This window comes from Rhinoraja longicauda, chromosome 16, assembly GCF_053455715.1.
Source record: "Rhinoraja longicauda isolate Sanriku21f chromosome 16, sRhiLon1.1, whole genome shotgun sequence".
Lineage (NCBI taxonomy): Eukaryota > Metazoa > Chordata > Chondrichthyes > Rajiformes > Arhynchobatidae > Rhinoraja > Rhinoraja longicauda.
Window position 1 is genome coordinate 7,294,802 of NC_135968.1, and position 17,780 is coordinate 7,312,581.

The following is a 17,780-nucleotide window of genomic DNA, read 5'->3' on the forward strand; positions in this document are numbered from 1 at the left end:
AAGGTTTTTCAGTTTCACAACCAATTTGCACAGGGGAAAGGTAAGACTTGATTGTTTCAGTTTCTAGTTTCAGTGTCATTTCCTCTTTCAGTGAATTAACTATCCACAATCCGCCCATTCAGTAGACTATAAAAACACCGCAAGCTGCCTCTAGTCCACACAGTTCCTGGAAGGACGACGGAATCCTGAGCAGCAGCATGAGGTAAGGGACATCTTCACTTTACACAGTGATACTGGAGATCAGGACCTTCTCAGGCACTGACACCGACATTAGGTGGATAAGTATAGAAGCTTCGTTTTTAGTCTTTCGAGATACAGCACGAAGACTGCTCACCGAGTCTGCACTGACCTGCGATCCCCACACACACTAGGGACAAATGACAATTATACCAATCCAATTAACCTACAAACCTGTTCGGCATTGGGGTGTGGGGGGAGGAAACCGAAGATCTCGGAGGAAACCCACGCAGGTCACCGCGAGAACGTATAGACAAGCACCCGTAGTCAGGATCGAACCAGGGTCTCTGGTGCTCTATTGCAATAAGGCAATAGCTCTATTGCTGCACCACCGCACCACCCGTTAGGAGTTGAGAGGTCATGTTGCAATGAGATAAGACATCGGTTCGGCCACATTTAGAGTATCAATTTGGGACACCATGTTATAAGAAAGATGTTGTCAAGCCGGAAAGGGTGCTGAGAAGATCTATGAGGATGTTGGCAGGACTCGAGGGTCTGAGCTGTAGGGAGAGGTTGAGCAGGCTGGGACTTTATCCCTTGGAGTGCAGGAGGATGAGCGGTGATTTTAGAGAGGTGTATGAAATCATGACAGGAATATATAGGATTAATAGGATCTTTTACCCAGAGTAGGTGAATCAAGAACCAGAGGGCCTGGTGTAAGGTGAGGGGGGAATTTAATAGGGACCTGAGGGACAACTTTTTGTACAGAAAGGGTGGTGGGTGCATGGGCGAGCGGCCGGAGGAGGTAGATGAGCAGGTACTATCGTGACGTTTATAAAACACGTGGACAGGTTTAGAGGGTTTACTAGACCAAGAGGACCCGTTGGGCTCAAACCACTCCCGCATTGGTGCAGCACCCTCTCCTCCCCCACTCCCCTCCCCTCACTCACCCTCTTCCCTCCCCCCCCTCGCCCTTAGGGTTGCCACTCCTGCATTGGTGCAGCACCCTCTCCCCCCCAGTCTCCCCTCCTCCCTCACCCTCGTCCTCCGCTCCTCCCTTTCCCCCCTCCCCACCCCTCCTCTCCCCCCCCCCCCAGGATTGCCTCTCCTGCATTGCTGCAGCAACCTCTCCCCTCCACCTCCACCCCTACCCCGCTCCTCCCCCCCTCCCTCCCCCCTAGGGTTGCCTCTCCTGCATTGGTGCTGCACCCTCTCCTCCCCCACTCACTCCGTCCCTCCCTCTCCCCCTCCCTCACTCTCCCCCCTAGGGTTGCCTCTCCTGCATTGGTGCAGCACCCACTCCCCCCTTTCCGTCTCCTCCTCCCTCCCCTCTAACTGACGGACGAACGGAAACTGAACCTTAATGACAAGGTGGGGTAGTGATCACGGGTGCATATGTGTTAATCTCTGGTTAAAGCACATCGGGAGCTCTGGTGTGAGTTCTGGTCACCGTGCCTCAGACAGGACGTGGGTCTCTCCTTGCTATTGCATTAATCTGTGCTTTAACCAACACTACCACCCCACCTCCTCTTCCTTTACTGTCTATATTGAATACCCCTGCATGTTTATCTCCCAGCCTTGGTCACCCTGTCTCCGTAATTCCAACTCCCTCATATTCCTTAACTACTAACTGCGCAGTCAATACATCCACCTTATTTCGAATGCTCCTCGCATTAAGGCACAAAGCTTTCAGGTTTGTTTTTCTTTTCTCCCTTCTACATTTTTGTTCTGCCCCCATTTTACGGCCCTCCGTCTCCCTGCATTGGGTCCCATCCCCCTGCCCTGTTAGTCTAAACGTGACCTCTCCTACACTCTCTTTCTCGTTAGCAGCACGGATGAACGTCCACATTGTTGACCACACCCCCCGACTATTTAGTTTAAACCCACCCGTGTAGCACTAGCAAACCTGCCTGCCAGAATGTCGGTCCCCCTCCAATTAAGGTGTAACCCGTCCCTTTTGTCCAGGTCACCCCTACCCCAGAAGTGATCCCAGTGGACTAGAAATCTAAATCCTTGCCCCCTGCACCAACTCCTCAGCCACACATTCAGCTCCCCTATCTCCCTGTTCCTACCCTCACTAACACGAGGTACTGGGAGCAAAGCAGAGAAATGTCACCTATTGATTCCTTTTCTCCAGAGATGCTGCCTGAGCCGCTGAGTTACTCCAGCTGTTGGTGTCTGTCTTCGGTTTTAAGTCAGCATCTGCCGTTCCTTCCTACACATTAAGGAAGTCCTTCTTGAGCATTAAGCTGCTGTATAACTTGATGTGATTGCGGCCAACATGGTCAAAGACTTGTTCCGCTCTTGTCATTCCTTCTTCTCCCTGTTCCCGTGTGACAGAAGGTGCAGAAGTTCCCTCCAACAAACTCACCGGTTCATTGGTTTAATTTATTGTACCGAGGTACAGTGAGAAGCTTTTGTCTCGTGCTAACCAATCAGCAGAAAGACCACACACGATTACATTCGAGCCGTTTACAGTGTATAAAGGGAATGACGTTTAGTGCGAGGTAAAGCCAGCAAAGTCCGATCAAGGGACAGTCCGAGGGTCACCACACGAGGTAGGTGGTCGTTCTCAACTGCTCTCTGGTTGTGCTAGGATGATTCAGTTGCCTGATGACAGCTGGGAAGAAGCTGCCCCTGAATCTGGAGGTGTGCGTTATCCCGGTCTTCGGGGTCGAGCAGGAGACGAGCCTCGGACGGCTCCGGAAGAGTTCCCTGTTTCACGGCGGGAGAGCCAGGCATGATGGCGGGGCATGGCCGCAGCTCACTGGGAGCTTACAATGTTAATGTATAGATTAGTTTAGAGATACAGCGTGGAAACAGGCCCTTCGGCCCACCGAGTCCGCGCCAACCAGCGATCCCCGCGCATTTACACCATCCTACACACACTTGGGACAACATACAATTATACCAAGCCTGGGCGGCTATGGTGGCGTAGCGGTAGAGTTGCTGCCTTCCAGTGCTTGCAGCGCCGGAGACCCGGGTTCGATCCTGACTACGGGTGCTGTCTGCACACAGTGTGTACGTTCTCCTCGTGACCCGTGTGGGTTTTCTACGAGTTCTTCGGTTTCCTCCCACACTCCAAAGACGTACAGGTATGTAGGTTAATTGGCTTGGTGCATATGTAAATTGTCCCTAGTGTGTGTAGGATAGTGTTAGTGTGTGGGGATCGCTGATTGTTGCAGACTCGGTGGGCCGTAGGGCCTGTTTCCACGCCGTATCTCCAAACTAAACTAAACTATCAGTCTACAATTACAAGTCTGCAAGTCTATGGAGTGTGAGAGGAAACCGGAGATCTCGCAGGAAACCTACGCAGGTCGTAGGGAGAACGTACAAACTCTGTACAGACAAGCATTGTTATCATTAGTGTTGTCATTCTTATCCACGATGCACCTTAACCCCATCGCGTCGATCAGCCTTCACGGAGGCCTCACGAGTCCCCGTGATCACAGACGTAGGCCTGGAAGAGGGACAGGCGGTCAACTCAGGCAGAACCCTCGACTGTCCGCTGCCGGGACCTGTGAGTGGCCATCTTGGACAGTGGCCATCTTGGCCAGGCCCTGGGGAAAACCGACAGGGAGGTCTCCCTTCCTCCCACCACTGAACAACCGATGGAACATAGAAACAGAAACATAGAAAATAGGTGCAGGAGTAGGCCATTCGGCCCTTCGAGCCTGCACCGCCATTCAATATGATCATGGTTGATCATCCAACTCAGTATCCCGTACCTGCCTTCTCTCCATACCCCCAGATCCCTTTAGCCACAAGGGCCACATCTAACTCCCTCTTAAATATAATAATAATAATAATAATAATGCATTACATTTATATAGCGCTTTTCATATACTCAAAGACGCTTTACAGGGATTTAGAGAACATAGGGAAGTGAATAAATAGATAAATAAGTAAACGAACAGAGAAAGGAGACAGAAGGTGAGGTGACCTTCAGTGGTTGAAGGCAGTACTGAACAGGTGAGACTTCAGTGATGTTTTGAATGTGGTGAGTGTGGAGGAGTCTCTGACGGTTTGGGGTAGTGAGTTCCATAGGGTGGGAGCAGCGATGGAGAAAGCCCTGTCCCCCCAGGATCTGAGTTTGGTCCGGATTTGGGGGGATAGGAGATTGGCAGCAGCGGAGGGTGCAGGTGGGAGTGTGCCTGTGGAGGAGGTCGGTCAGGTAGGATGGGGCCAGGTTATGGAGGGCTTTGTAGGTTATGAGGAGGATTTTGTACTGGATTCTCTGAGGGATGGGGAGCCAGTGGAGTTTGTAAAGGACGGGGGTGATATGGTCACGGATCGGGGTGTTGGTGAGTAGACGGGCAGCGGAGTTTTTAATGTATTGAAGTTTACTGATGATTTTTGAGGGTGCGCCATAGAGGAGGCTGTTGCAGTAGTCCAGACGGGAGGTGATGAAGGCGTGGATGAGGGTTTCTGCAGCTGTGGAGGAGAGGGATGGACGGAGACGGGCAATGTTTTTGAGGTGGAAGAAGGCTGTCTTTGTGATGTGTTTGATGTGTTTGTCGAAGGAGAGGGTTTGATCAAAGATGATTCCAAGATTCCGGATGTGAGGGGAGGTGGATACTGGGAGACCATCAATATTGAGGATGAAGTTTTGGGTGGATTTGGTGAGCGTTTTTGGACCAATGATGATGATTTCAGATTTGTTGCAGTTGAGTTTGAGGAAATTTGATTGAAGCCAAGATTTTATTTCAGTGATGCAGTTTGTCAGTGTAGAGTGTGTGGTAGGGGAGATTGACTTGGTGGAGATGAGGAGCTGGATATCATCGGCGAAGCAGTGGAAGTTCAGACCATGACGGCGGATTAATTGACCAAGGGGGAACAGGTAGAGAGAGGATGAAGAGGAGGGGGCCAAGGACTGAGCCTTGGGGGACACCTTGGGGGAGGGGAGCGGTGGGGGATTTACAGTTGTTAATGGAGATGAACTGGTGCCTGTCAGAGAGGTAAGATTTGAACCAGGATAGGGCTGTGCTGGTGATGTTAAAGGAGGTTTCAAGTCGGGTGAGGAGAATGGAGTGATTTATGGTGTCAAAGGCGGCGCTGAGGTCAAGTAGGATGAGGATGTTGAGTTTGCCAGCGTCGGAGGAGAGGAAAAGGTTGTTTGTGATTTCGAGGAGCGCAGTTTCAGTACAGTGGTTGGAGCGGAATCCGGATTGGAAAGTTTCATACAGGTTATTGGTAGAGAGGTGGTATTTGAGTTGGGAAGCTATAGCACGTTCCAAAACTTTGGACAGAAAGGGTAGGTTGGAGATTGGTCTGAAGTTGTTTGGGGTGTCAGGGTTGAGACCAGGTTTTTTCAGAATGGGGGTGACAGCAGCGATTTTGAGGGATGGCGGGACGATGCCAGTGGACAGGGAGGGGTTTATTGTTGCAGTGATAAGTGGAGAGAGAGCAGGAAGGCAGGCCTTGACAAAGCTGGAGGGGATGGGGTCCAGAGAGCAGGTGGCAGTTTTTATTCCTGTGAAGAGGTCAGAGAGGTCGGTGGTGGAGACTGGGGAGAACTGAGGCAGGGGTTGACAGGATAAGGGGGGGCAGGTGGTTTGAGGGGGAGGAGGTGCGTTGGTGGTTAAGGTGCTGTAGATGTTGTCTATTTTGCTTTGGAAGAATGAAAGCCAATAATATAGCCAATGAACTGGCCTCAACTACCTTCTGTGGCAGAGAATTCCACAGATTCACCACTCTCTGTGTGAAAAATAACTTTCTCATCTCGGTCCTAAAGAATGACAAGAATTTTGTAAGTTTCTATAAGATCCCCCCTCAATCTTCTAAATTCCAGCAAGTACAAGCCGAGTCTATCCAGTCTTTCTTCATATGGAAGTCCTGCCATCCCAGGAATCAATCTGGTGAACCTTCTCTGTACTCCCTCTATGGCCAGAAGTCTTTCCTCAGATTAGGAGACCAAAACTGTACGCAATAAACCAGGTGTGGTCTCACCAATGCCCTGTACAACTGCAGCAGAACCTCCCTGCTCTTATACTCAAATCCCCTCGCTATGAATGACAACATACCATTCGCTTTCTTCACTGCCTGCTGCACCTGCATGCCTACTTTCAATGACTGGTGTACCACGACACCCAGGTCTCGTTGCATCTCCCCTTTTCCTAATCGGCCACCATTCAGATAATAGTCTGCTTTCCTGTTCTTGCCACCAAAGTGGAAACTCCATGAATCTGGAGGTTGCGTTTTGACACTTCTGTAGCTCTTAATAATAATAATAATAATGCATTATATTTATATAGTGCTTTTCATATACTCAAAGACGCTTTACAGAGATTTAGAGAACATAGGGAAATGAATAAATAGATAAATAAGTAAATAAGTAAACGAACAGAGAAAGGAGACAGAAGGTGAGGTGACCTTCAGTGGTTGAAGGCAGTACTGAACAGGTGAGACTTCAGCGATGTTTTGAATGTGGTGAGTGTGGAGGAGTCTCTAACGGTTTGGGGTAGTGAGTTCCATATTGTGGGAGCAGCGATGGAGAAAGCCCTGTCCCCCCAGGATCTGAGTATGGTCCGGATGTGGGGGGACAGGAGATTGGCAGCAGCAGAGCGGAGGGTGCAGGTGGGAGTGTGCCTGTGGAGGAGGTCAGTCAGGTAGGATGGGGCCAGGTTATGGAGGGCTTTGTAGGTTATGAGGAGGATTTTGTACTGGATTCTCTGAGGGATGGGGAGCCAGTGGAGTTTGTAAAGGACGGGGGTGATATGGTCACGGATCGGGGTGTGGGTGAGTAGACGGGCAGCGGAGTTTTGAATGTATTGAAGTTTACTGATGATTTTTGAGGGTGCGCCATAGAGGAGGCTGTTGCAGTAGTCCAGACGGGAGGTGATGAAGGCGTGGATGAGGGTTTCTGCAGTTGTGGAGCAGAGGGATGGACGGAGACGGGCAATGTTTTTGAGGTGGAAGAAGGCTGTCTTTATGATGTGTTTGATGTGTTTGTCAAAGGAGAGAGTTTGATCAAAGATGATTCCAAGATTCCGGATGTGACGGGAGGTGGATACTGGGAGACCATCAATGTTGAGGATGAAGTTTTGGGTGGATTTGGTGAGCGTTTTTGGACCAATGATGATGATTTCAGATTTGATGCAATTGAGTTGCAATTGCCTGATGGGTGAGGGTAGAAGAGGGAGTGGTCAGAGTGGTCAGAGTGCGACTCGTCCTTGATTATGCCTGACCCACTGAGTAATCCAGCTTTTTGTGTCTAGTCCCTCTGATTGCCTTTGGATCTCTTGCAGCGACGCACTGAAGGAGTCTTTATTAGTGAAGCTCGGCCAGCTTCAGTGCCACTTCACGTGGGGCCCACAGATGGACGACGTCGACCTAGATGACGTGAAGCAGAAGTTGCAGGATTCGATTATCATCGGCGGGAATCGCCAAGGCGTGCCGCACAACCAGCTGGCTTACGTCAACTACCTGCAGGGCAACCACGAAGAAGCCCTCCGTGACTTAGAGGAGGCGGAGAGGCATCTGAGTGAGATCCACGGGGATGGACTTGAGAGGCGGAGCATCGTCACCCATGGCAACCGGGCCTGGTTGCATTACCACATGGGGCAACTCAGCGAGGTCCAGTCCTATCTCGACAAGCTGGAGGTGACGTGTGGCTCCCTCACCCAGGGTCCACACGTCACGGCAATGCTGCCCGAGGTCTGGGGGGAGAAGGGGTGGTCTTTGCTGAGCTCCAGCTCTCAGTGCTGCGAGGAGGCGAAGGAATGTTTCACCAGGGCTCTGGAGGAAGATCCCGACAATGTGGAGTGGGCCATGGGCTACGCCACCGCTCTGTACCGTCTGGAATCGATTTCCGGGATCCACGAAAACCCAGAAGAGAGTCAGTCGGTGAGACAGCTGAGACGGGTGCTGGAGCTGGATCCGGGTGAATCTGTGGCCAGGGTGATGCTGGCCCTCAGGCTCCAAGAGTTCAAGCAAAAGGTGGAAGCGAATAAACTGGTTAAAGAAGCGTTGCGGACAACCCCAGATTCTCCATTTATGCTCCGCTATGCAGCCAAGTTTTACAGAATAGAGAATGATGTTGATAAAGCGATAGGGCTGTTGAAGAAAGCCTTAGAATTCACTCCGCACTCTGTCTTTTTGCACCATCAAATGGGTGTCTGTTACAGGGAAAAGCTAACGGCTCTGCATAGAAATCCAGGCATTGGAGACCCTGACGTGAAGGCTGAGTTGATCCGTCATTGCAAGCTCCATTTTGGAACGGCATTTCAACTGAAACCTTCGTATATATTTGCACAGCTGGATTTTGCCAGGATCTGCTCAATGAATGGTGAACTAGTCAAGGCAGCGGAGATGTACCACAACCTCCAGAGATTAGAGAATGTTACTCCAGATAAAAAGCAGGCAATAGAGTTACAGTTTGGATTATATGAACTGCATCATACCAAATCTGAATCCAACGCCATCCACCATTTTATGGAATGCCTTAAAATCCAGTGCCGCACAAAACATAGGAAAATTTGTAGCACTCACTTGGAGAGGATTGCAACAAGGCAAATTAACAAAAACCCACACGACAGCAGAGCCTTCGGTATCCTGGGGTTTCTTCACCAGCAAGCCGGGGAGAATTCTGAAGCTGTTGAATGCTTTGAAAAGGCCTTGCAGATTAATCCTGGCAACGAAGAATATCGCAGCGCTCTTTGTGAATTGCGCTCTTCTACTTAGGCTGGAGATACCAGGACCAGCAGGTAAGGGCGAGAAAGGTCCTTCCACAACCATTCCTCACTAGAACATAGAACATAACACAGTACCGCGCAGGAACAGGCCCTACGGCCCACGGTGTCTGTGCAGAACACGATGCCAAGACCAAATCCTATCTGCCTCCATTTGCTGCATGTTCATCGGCCCATCCAAAAGTCTCTCAAATGCCACAATCGTGCCTCAACCCCCACCCACGGCCTCAAGTTCCGGGCACCCACCGCCCTCTGTGCAAAAAAACATGCCCCGCACATCTCCTGCAGCTAATACCCCCAAGTCCAGGCACCTCCTCTGCACCCTTTCCAAAGCCTCTGCATCCTTTCTGCAATGGGGTGACCTGAACTGCATGTGATACTCCAAATTAACTCCAAATAACCAAAGTCCTATAAAGCTGCATCATGACTCCCTGACTCTTATACTCAATGCTTGGACCATGAAGGCAAGCATTGTACACAGTGACAGACACAAACAGCTGGAGTGACTCAGCGGGTCAGGCAGCATCGCCGGAGGAAAGGAATAGTTGACATTTCGGGTAAAGACCCTTTGAAAGGGGTTTCTGCGCCGAGCTTTCGCCCGACCTAAGGTCCCCGTGCCTTGCTCTGATCCCTTGACCAGGCCGTGCACACTGGTTCCCCGTGAGTGGTTTGACCCACTCACCCCTTACGGTTCTAGACACTGGGCTTAGATGCAGGAGCTCTTATAGTGCAGAAAAAATTCAACCAGACCAGATTTTAAAACCAGGGTTTAAATGAAAAAGGCTTTTATTCAGCACTTGGGACTATTGTCCATGAATACTTATACAGTTCTATAATACATGTCTATGAAACACATACCGAATGACACGAATACTTATAACTATGAATCATAAAACACACACAGTTCTATAAGACACGAATACCTTTTACTTATGAATTCTTAAACACAGTTCTGCAAGACACATACACGACTGTAAGATGGGGAACGCACGACGCATCGCAACCTTGACCAACACATATTTTAGTACACACCCAACGTTTATTCACAACCACCCTCCCCTCTACACTAAACTATGTCCAGGATATGTAGGATTTGGAATGCATGCTCACCATGGGGCTATTACTGGGGTTACTGGCTGTTCGTTTGGCAGTATTTCTCCTCGAGTTGCGTGCCTGTTCCTCTCTCTTGCATCCGTTTTTCTTGCCTGTCTTTTCTTCCTCCTGCATTCGTTTTCTTGCCTGCTTGCGTTTCCTGCAGGTTTTCTTCTAGCTTCAGCTTCTTCTTCCAGTATTTCTTCTTCAGTTTAAAACCCAAAAGTCATGGCCAGTTATACAATTCTGACCCGTCCTATCTCCCGCCAGATCTTGGAATCTCTTTGATTAAAAAGATATGTATGAGTTTTCTTCTGATCTGCCTTATGTTCGGGGATACCGGGGATGGCCAGACGGTGTTAATTGGGATTTCGTTGTGAGGTGATGGGTGTTAACTGGTTTCCCATCACCTACCAGGTAGTTTTCTATGGGCTATTGTGCCCCCTCACTGAGATGAACTGTTTAGGTCGGCTTGGGGCATTGAGTGTCTGGACTCCGACCTGGTTTCGTAGGTTTCTGCATGGCCAATACCCATCCTTTGTTCTGGCCGTGGCTTTGCAGAAACCTAGAGACTGGGTTGTAAGGTTTTTTACCTTTTGTGGCTGGTCACGAGGTCCTGCAGCCATTTTAGGACCCACAGATTGTGACATCCTTTGGTAAACTGACTGCAGCCTTTCTCCGCTATCAGCCCCAGTCTCCCGTTTAAAATGTCCAAACTGCAGCTCTTTGGTTTTGTGTTGATTTCAGAATGAGGGAAAACTTCTCAAATCTTACACCTTCTTCAGACTGGAAACGTCACCTATTCCTTCTCTCCAGAGATGCTGCCTGACCCGCTGAGTCACCCCAGCTTTTTGTGTCTATCCACGGTGTCAGCCAGCATCTGCAGTTTCCTCCCCAAGCTTACCATACGCCTTGTTTACCACTCGATCTGCTTGTGCGGCCCCTGTCAGGGAGTTGTGGAGTTGGATGCCATGATTATTACAGGGTCTGACCAAGCTTGTGTGTGGTGCATTAATGGTCGTGTCTCCACTTGAATTCAAGTGACATTGAAATGTCAATTCAAATGTCAACAACCAAAAGTCTGTGGCCTCCTTTTGCTCTGGTATTTTATTTCATTCTTCACATGTTTAAACTATAGCCATTTATTCTTAATGTTGTAATGTTTTATGTTTTGTTCTTAATAGTTTATTGTATGTCGTGTTGTCACTCGCGAGCAAAGCACCAATCAAATTCCTTGTGTGTGCGCTTACTTGGCCAATAAAATGTATTCAAATTTCAACTTCAAAATGTTCAAATTTAAATTTGGTTGATGATCTTCTGCAGGTTTGGTGCCCGCTGCTCTGACTGATCTATAATTGATCCCATCACAACAAACCTTCACATTCAACCAGAGGTGGATCAGAGCTGCGTTGTGGAGGACGTGACGCCATTTCACGTGCGATGGTCAGAATAAAGGCACCAGCAGTGATTTCCCAGCCCGTTACTCAATGGACACAAAATTCACCTGGACGTTAATTGTTTGTCCACTAAATTTTGAGGTAAAAGGATTAGAATTTGGTTTATTATTGTCACGTGTACCAAGGTACACTGAAAAGCTTTGCTTTGCTTGCTATCCAAACAGATCAGAATATGTGATTGTAGATCTGCTTCTGTGGCTAGCATGCAAATAATCGCCTGGGTTGGACGCCATCTTTCTACACAAAGTGTAAAGTACAGAGTGCAGAACTATAAAAGATCGGGTGAGAACTAATTGTTGTACAGGAAGCACCACAGATGAGGTGCCATTTGATTTAGTGTGCTGGATACAATGCCTACATTTAAGAGTTCCAACATATGCAATTAAAAAAAATTTGTTTAATGCTTTATGATCATCAGGGCACCTTTTCTGATCAATATTTTTAGTTTAGTTTAGAGATACAGTGCAGAAACTGGTCCTTCGGCCCACCAAGTGTGAGCTGACCAGCAGTCCCCGCACACTAACGGTATCTACACACACTGGGGGCTATTTACAATTATACCAAGACAATTGACCTACAAACCTGTACGTCTTTGGGGTGCGGGAGGAGACCAGAGCACCCGGAGAAAACTTGAGCGGTCGCGGGGAGAACATACAAACTCTGTACAGCCGGGATCTAACCCGGGTCTCTGGCGCTGTAAGGCAGCAACTCTACTGCTGCACCACTTTTTTTGATCAATATTGTTTAACATCCTGTAATATCAGAGCTGGAGCATTAAAATAATAAATAAAGCACTAATAAAATGCAACAATTTTGGTGCATCATTCCGCGTCAATGCTGAAGACTAAGTCGTTTTCTTGGTACACACTACGGTGAACAGTATCAGCTCAAAAACGTTCAATTCTAAAGTCTAAAACCTGCACACCAGCCTTTAGCGCCGATAATAATGTTTGCCCCACTTCAATGGTTCTTTATTGTCACGTGTACCGAGGTACAGTGAAATTCTATTTCTGCATGCACTTCAGCAAAGTATTACTATATATAAGCCCAATCCTGGATTAAGTACAAAGTGTACAGAAATAGTCCACTGAGACCACATACAAGAGTCACCAGGCTTTGGCTCCATTTTCAAAGTCCAAGTTGCTTTCAGTGCAGCAGAGATTGGGAGGGAGAAACAGGGAGATTGGTGGGAGTCTGTGTGGCCCAGGAGAGGGGGGGAAGGGTGAAAAAAGTGGTGGAGGTTACGGCGGCGGTTCATAGAGTTGCCTAAAGTTGGACAAGACACTATTCGTACCAGTGGTAAGTTTCGTTTGGTTCGATTTAGAGATACAGCACAGAAACAGGCCCTTCGGCCCATCGAGTCCACATGGAGAAGCGATCTCAGCGCTCCAACACTATCCTGCACACACTAGGGACAATTTACATTTTTACTGAAACCAATTAACCTACAAACCTGTACGTCTTTGGAGTGTGGGGGGAAACTGGAGGAAACCCACGTGGAGAATGTACAAACTCCGCACAGGCAGCACCTGTGGTCAGGATCAAACCCGGGTCTTGCGCTGTGAGGCAGCAACTCTACCACTGCGCCACTGTGCCGCCCCCCCATGATTGAATGGTGTAGTGACTTGATGGGCCGAATGGCCTAATTCTGCTCCTAGAACTCATGTAGATGGTCGCCGAGTCTTCGCTTGGTCTCGCCAATATACAGGAGCCCACATTGGGAACTCCAGATGCAGTAGGTTTCCCACACTGCAGACGTACAAGTTTGTAGGTTAATTGGCTTCTGTAAAGTTGTAAATTGTCCCTTAGTGTGTTTTGGACAGTGCCGGTGTACGGGGATCGCTGGTCGTCGCAGACTCGATGGGCCGAAGGGCCTGTTTCCGCACTGCATCTCTACAGTCTAAAGTCATGGGCAACAGCGGTCAGGTGAGCAGCTTGAGGAAGAGAGAGGGTGGAGAAGATTATTTAGGGTAAAAAAAGGAGTCATGAAATCTCTCCTTGGAAGGTAAAATTAGTTTGAAGCCAATGATGTTCCATAAGGGTACTAGGAGTTGGAGGGTGACTGGGGGAGTCATCTCTGGTTGGAAGCAGGGGGTGAGGATGGGGCCTTATGTTTGGAGGCGGAGTGTGGAAACAGGCCCATCAGCCCACGGAGACCACCGATCACCCCGTACACTCGTTCTATGTCATCCCACTTTCACATCCTACACACTTGGGGAAATTTACAGAAGCCTATTAACCTGCAAAACCCTCTTGTTGTTGGAATGTGCGATTGAACGGGGAGCCCGGAGGAAACCCACGCAGGTCACGGGGAGAATGTGCAAACTCTACGCTGACAGCACCCATAGTCAGGGTCGAACCCGGGTCTCTGAAGCTGCAAGGCATCAGCTCTACCCGCTGCGCCACCGTGCCACCCTAGAATACCTCCCGTTAACCTCGTGACTCGTGGGGAAGGCTGTCAAAGTAAACAGCAGGATAGAGGCCAGCACCAGAAATGGTCAGAGGAATGGCAGACGGAGGATAATCTGAGCAAGTGTGAGATGTTGCACTTTGGGGAGGTTGAATGTAAAGTGGGGGAAATATTAGTGGCATTTAATGGCAAGACCCTGAACAGCATCGACAGACAGAGGGATCTTGTGATCCAAGCCCACAACTCCCTGAAGGTGGCGACACAAGTAGATAGAGTGGGAAATAAGGTATCTGGTATGCTTGCCTTCGTTGGTCTGGGCATTGAGTATGAGTCAGGAAGTCACAATGCAGCTTAATAGGATTTTGGTTTGGCCGCATTTGGAGTATTGCATGCAGTTCTGATCGCCCCGTTACAAAGGAGGATCTGGAGACTTTGGAAAAGGATGCAGTTGAGGTTTACCTGGATGATGCCTGGATTAGGGGTTATTAGCTACAGGCAATGGAAGGACAAGGATTGTGTGGATTAAGGTGATCATTTTCCAATGTTTTATAGATTCTGGATCAGTTCCTGTGGTTTGGAGGGTAGCTAATATTATCCCACTTTTTAAGAAAGGAGGGAGAGAGAATAGCATAGAATGCCTTTAATGTCATTGTACGAACAGTACAACAAAATTAAAAGTGCTCCATCTGAAACAGTACAACAGTGCAAATCTTTCAAAAACAATCGCACAAACATAGGAACCAATACAATAGTTACCAATATCAATAAAAAACAAAAAAGCTGATAAATAATAAATGAGTTTTGCACCTAAGATGCTGTATATAAAAAAAGTGCAAAGAAAGTGAAAGTTAGAGGGTGGTGAATGTGTGGGATTCATTGCCATAGACGGCTGTGGAGGCTGTCATTTTGTATTTTTAAAGCGGAGATTGACAGATTCTTGATTAGTACAGGTGTCAGAGGTTCACAAGTTCACAGGTTACAGGAGTAGAATTAGGCCATTCGGCCCATCCAGTCCACTCCGCCATTCAATAATGGCTGATCTCTGCCTCCTAATCCCATTTTCCTGCCTTGTCCGCATAACCCTTGATGCCCGTTCTAATCGAGAATCTGACTTTAAAATATCCACTGACTTGGCCCCCACAGCCCTCAATGTGGCGATGCGTTCCACAGATTCACCGCCTTCTGACTAAAGAAGTTCCTCCTCACCTCCATTATAAAGGAGGGTGATGGGGAGAAGGCAGAACCCAGCGACCTTCACAGCCAGGCTGGGCTGCCGTCACCACCCCCGGCCCACACCTGCACTCCAGCCGCCCACGGGCCGCAACCATCGACTCCGCCGATCCTCACCTCTCCCACGGCCACCGGCAGGCTGGGGCCGCCAACTCCCGCATTCCAGGCCCAGTTCCAGACTGACAGTCCAAAGAAAGGTCTTGACCTGAAACATCGCCCGTCCCTGTTCCCCAGAGATGCTGCCTGACCCGCAATTACTACAGCACTTTGTGCCTTTTTTGGCGTATTAACCAGCATCTGCAGTTGTTTGTTTTCGCGACCTGTACAATGATAATCCTTTACTTGGTTAGTTTGGCCCAGTGATAGGATGTGGAAACGGGCCCTCGGCCCACCAGCTTCGCGCCGGCCAGCGATTGCCCGCACACTCATTCTATCCCACAGACTTCACTCAGGGACAATTTACAGAGGGCCAATTAATCTACAAACCTGCACGTCTGTGGGATGTGGGTGGAAAGCGGAGCACCAGGAGAAAACTCATGCAGTCACTGGGGGAACGTGCAAACTCCACACAGATAGCACTCGAACCCAGGTCTCCAGTGCTGTGAGGCAGCAGCCCACTCCATCAAATGCATCTTACATCAGTCAGTGCCCACCGTCAGGATCATGAGGCAGCAGCTCTACCCGCTGCGCCACCGTGCTGCCCGAGAGAGGAACCTGCACCCTGAGTATTTCCCTTTTCCAGCTCCTCATCTCCTCACACCTTCGAAACACTCCTTTCGAAGGTGTGGACCTATACATCAGGAGGTGCAGATCCAGAGCAAGCACGATCATGAGGGACCCCTGCCACCCCAGTAACGGACTGTTCCAGATGCTACGATCAGGCAAACGTCTCCGCTGTCACGCTGTGAAAACGGAGAGGATGAGACGGAGCTTCTTCCCACAGGCCATCAGGAATGTCAACTTTTATAACCCCAGACACTAAATTTTTGTCGACACTTTTTGTGCTATGTTTAGTAACTTATTAACTTTATTTATATGCTGTAACTGTAATTCTTTTTGTGCACAACCCGCAGGCATTGCCACTTTCATTTCACTGCACATCGAGTATGTGTATGTGACAAATAAATTTGACTTGACTTGACTTGACTTGACATTTAGCAATATTGCTAAATTGGGGAGTGCAGCGTAGGTTCACCAGGTTAATTCCCAGGATGGCGGGACTGAGATATGATGAAAGAACGGATCGACTGGGCTTATATTCACTGGAATTTAGAAGGATGACAGGGCATCGTATAGAAACATATAAGATTTTTAAGGGATTGGACAGGCTAGATGCAGGAAAAATGTTCCTGATGTTGGGGGAGTCCAGAACCAGGGGTCCCAGTTTAAGAATAAGGGGTAGGCCATTTAGGACAGAGATGAGGAAAAACTTTTTCACCCTGAGAGTTATGAATCTGTGGGATTCTCTGCCACAGAAGGCAGTGGAGGCCAATTCACTGGATGTTTTCAAGAAAGAGTTAAGTATAGCTCCGAGGGCTAACGGAATCAAGGGATATGGGGCAAATGCAGCATCGGGGTACTGATTTTGGATGATCAGCCATGATCATAGTGAATGGCGGTGCTGACTCGAAGGGCTGAATGGCCTACTCCAGCACCTATTTTCTATGTTTCTAGTAGAGCTGCTGCTTTGGGGTTCATTGATCAAGGGGAGGCGTGAGCAGGGAAGACCGTGAACAAAATAGGGAAGAGCTACAAGAAAATGTCAGCTTTGCAACAGGAGACGGAGCGCACGGACTGGACGCGGCCCACAGCGGTGCAGCGGTGGTGGAGGACTCCTACAACTTCTCTTGGCCTGGCCCACCCGGCAACGTCGCCAGGACAACGGGCCTTAATGGCCAGCTGCACCTAAAGCAACTAGGACTCTCAAAATGGCGTCAAAACCTCATGTTTATGGTCTCGGTGGACCTTTTCTATACACTTTGCACTTAATCCAGGATTGCAACTCTTCAACTTGATTAGTAAAGGCGTCCAAGGTCACGAGGGGAAGGGCAGGAGAATGGGTTTGAGAGGGAAAAAATAGATCAGCCATGATCGAATGGCGGAGCAGTCTCGATGGGCCGAATGGCCTAAGATGCTTCTATGATTTATGAACCTTGACAGGAAGACTGGAAATCTCTAGTCCTTCTACAATTTTCATAAGTCTTAAGAGCAGCATTAGGCCATTTGGCCAATCGAGTCTACTCAACCATTCAATCATGGATGACCTCTCTTTCCCTCCCAACCCTATTCTCCTGCCGTCTCCCCATAACCCGTGACACCTGTACGAATCAAGAATCAGTCAATCTATTGCCTTCAACATATCCATTGGCTTGGACTCCACAGCCATCTGTGGCAAACAATTCCACAGATTCAACACCCTCTGGCTAAAGAAATTCCTCCTCATCTCCTTTCTAGAGGTACGTACATTTATTCTGAGTCTGTCCCCTCCATTCCTTGACATCATTATCATTATTATTATTATTATTATTATTATTCCTGATCTTAACTCTTGAGACGTGGTTGTAATTTGCACGTGTAAGGATTAAAAATTGCAGTGAATGTTTGCCCTCACTTGTCTGTACATTGAACATCACTGGTTTCGCATTTGACCCAAGGTTTTTCAGTTTCACAACCAATTTGCACAGGGGAAAGGGAAAACTTGATTGTTTCAGTTTCTAGTTTCAG

The 17,780-nt window shown here is 48.6% G+C and overlaps 1 protein-coding gene and 1 pseudogene across 2 annotated transcripts in view; both read left to right on the forward strand.

The window, feature by feature from the left end:
- The first annotated feature begins 135 nt into the window (after nt 1-135).
- On the forward strand, nt 136-9,357 carry LOC144601179 (interferon-induced protein with tetratricopeptide repeats 5-like). Its single transcript, XM_078413138.1, has 2 exons — nt 136-202; nt 7,425-9,357. The coding sequence occupies exons 1-2, from the start codon at nt 198-200 to the stop codon at nt 8,857-8,859; spliced, it is 1,440 nt and encodes a 479-aa protein (XP_078269264.1). The 5' UTR covers nt 136-197; the 3' UTR covers nt 8,860-9,357.
- Nucleotides 2,669-17,780, forward strand: part of LOC144601178 (interferon-induced protein with tetratricopeptide repeats 5-like) — a 34,196-nt pseudogene continuing 19,084 nt past the window's right edge. Inside the window, exons 1-2 of the transcript XR_013548261.1 lie at nt 2,669-2,735; nt 11,283-11,497. The product of XR_013548261.1 is annotated as an interferon-induced protein with tetratricopeptide repeats 5-like (transcript). The remainder of the gene's footprint in view (nt 2,736-11,282; nt 11,498-17,780) is intronic.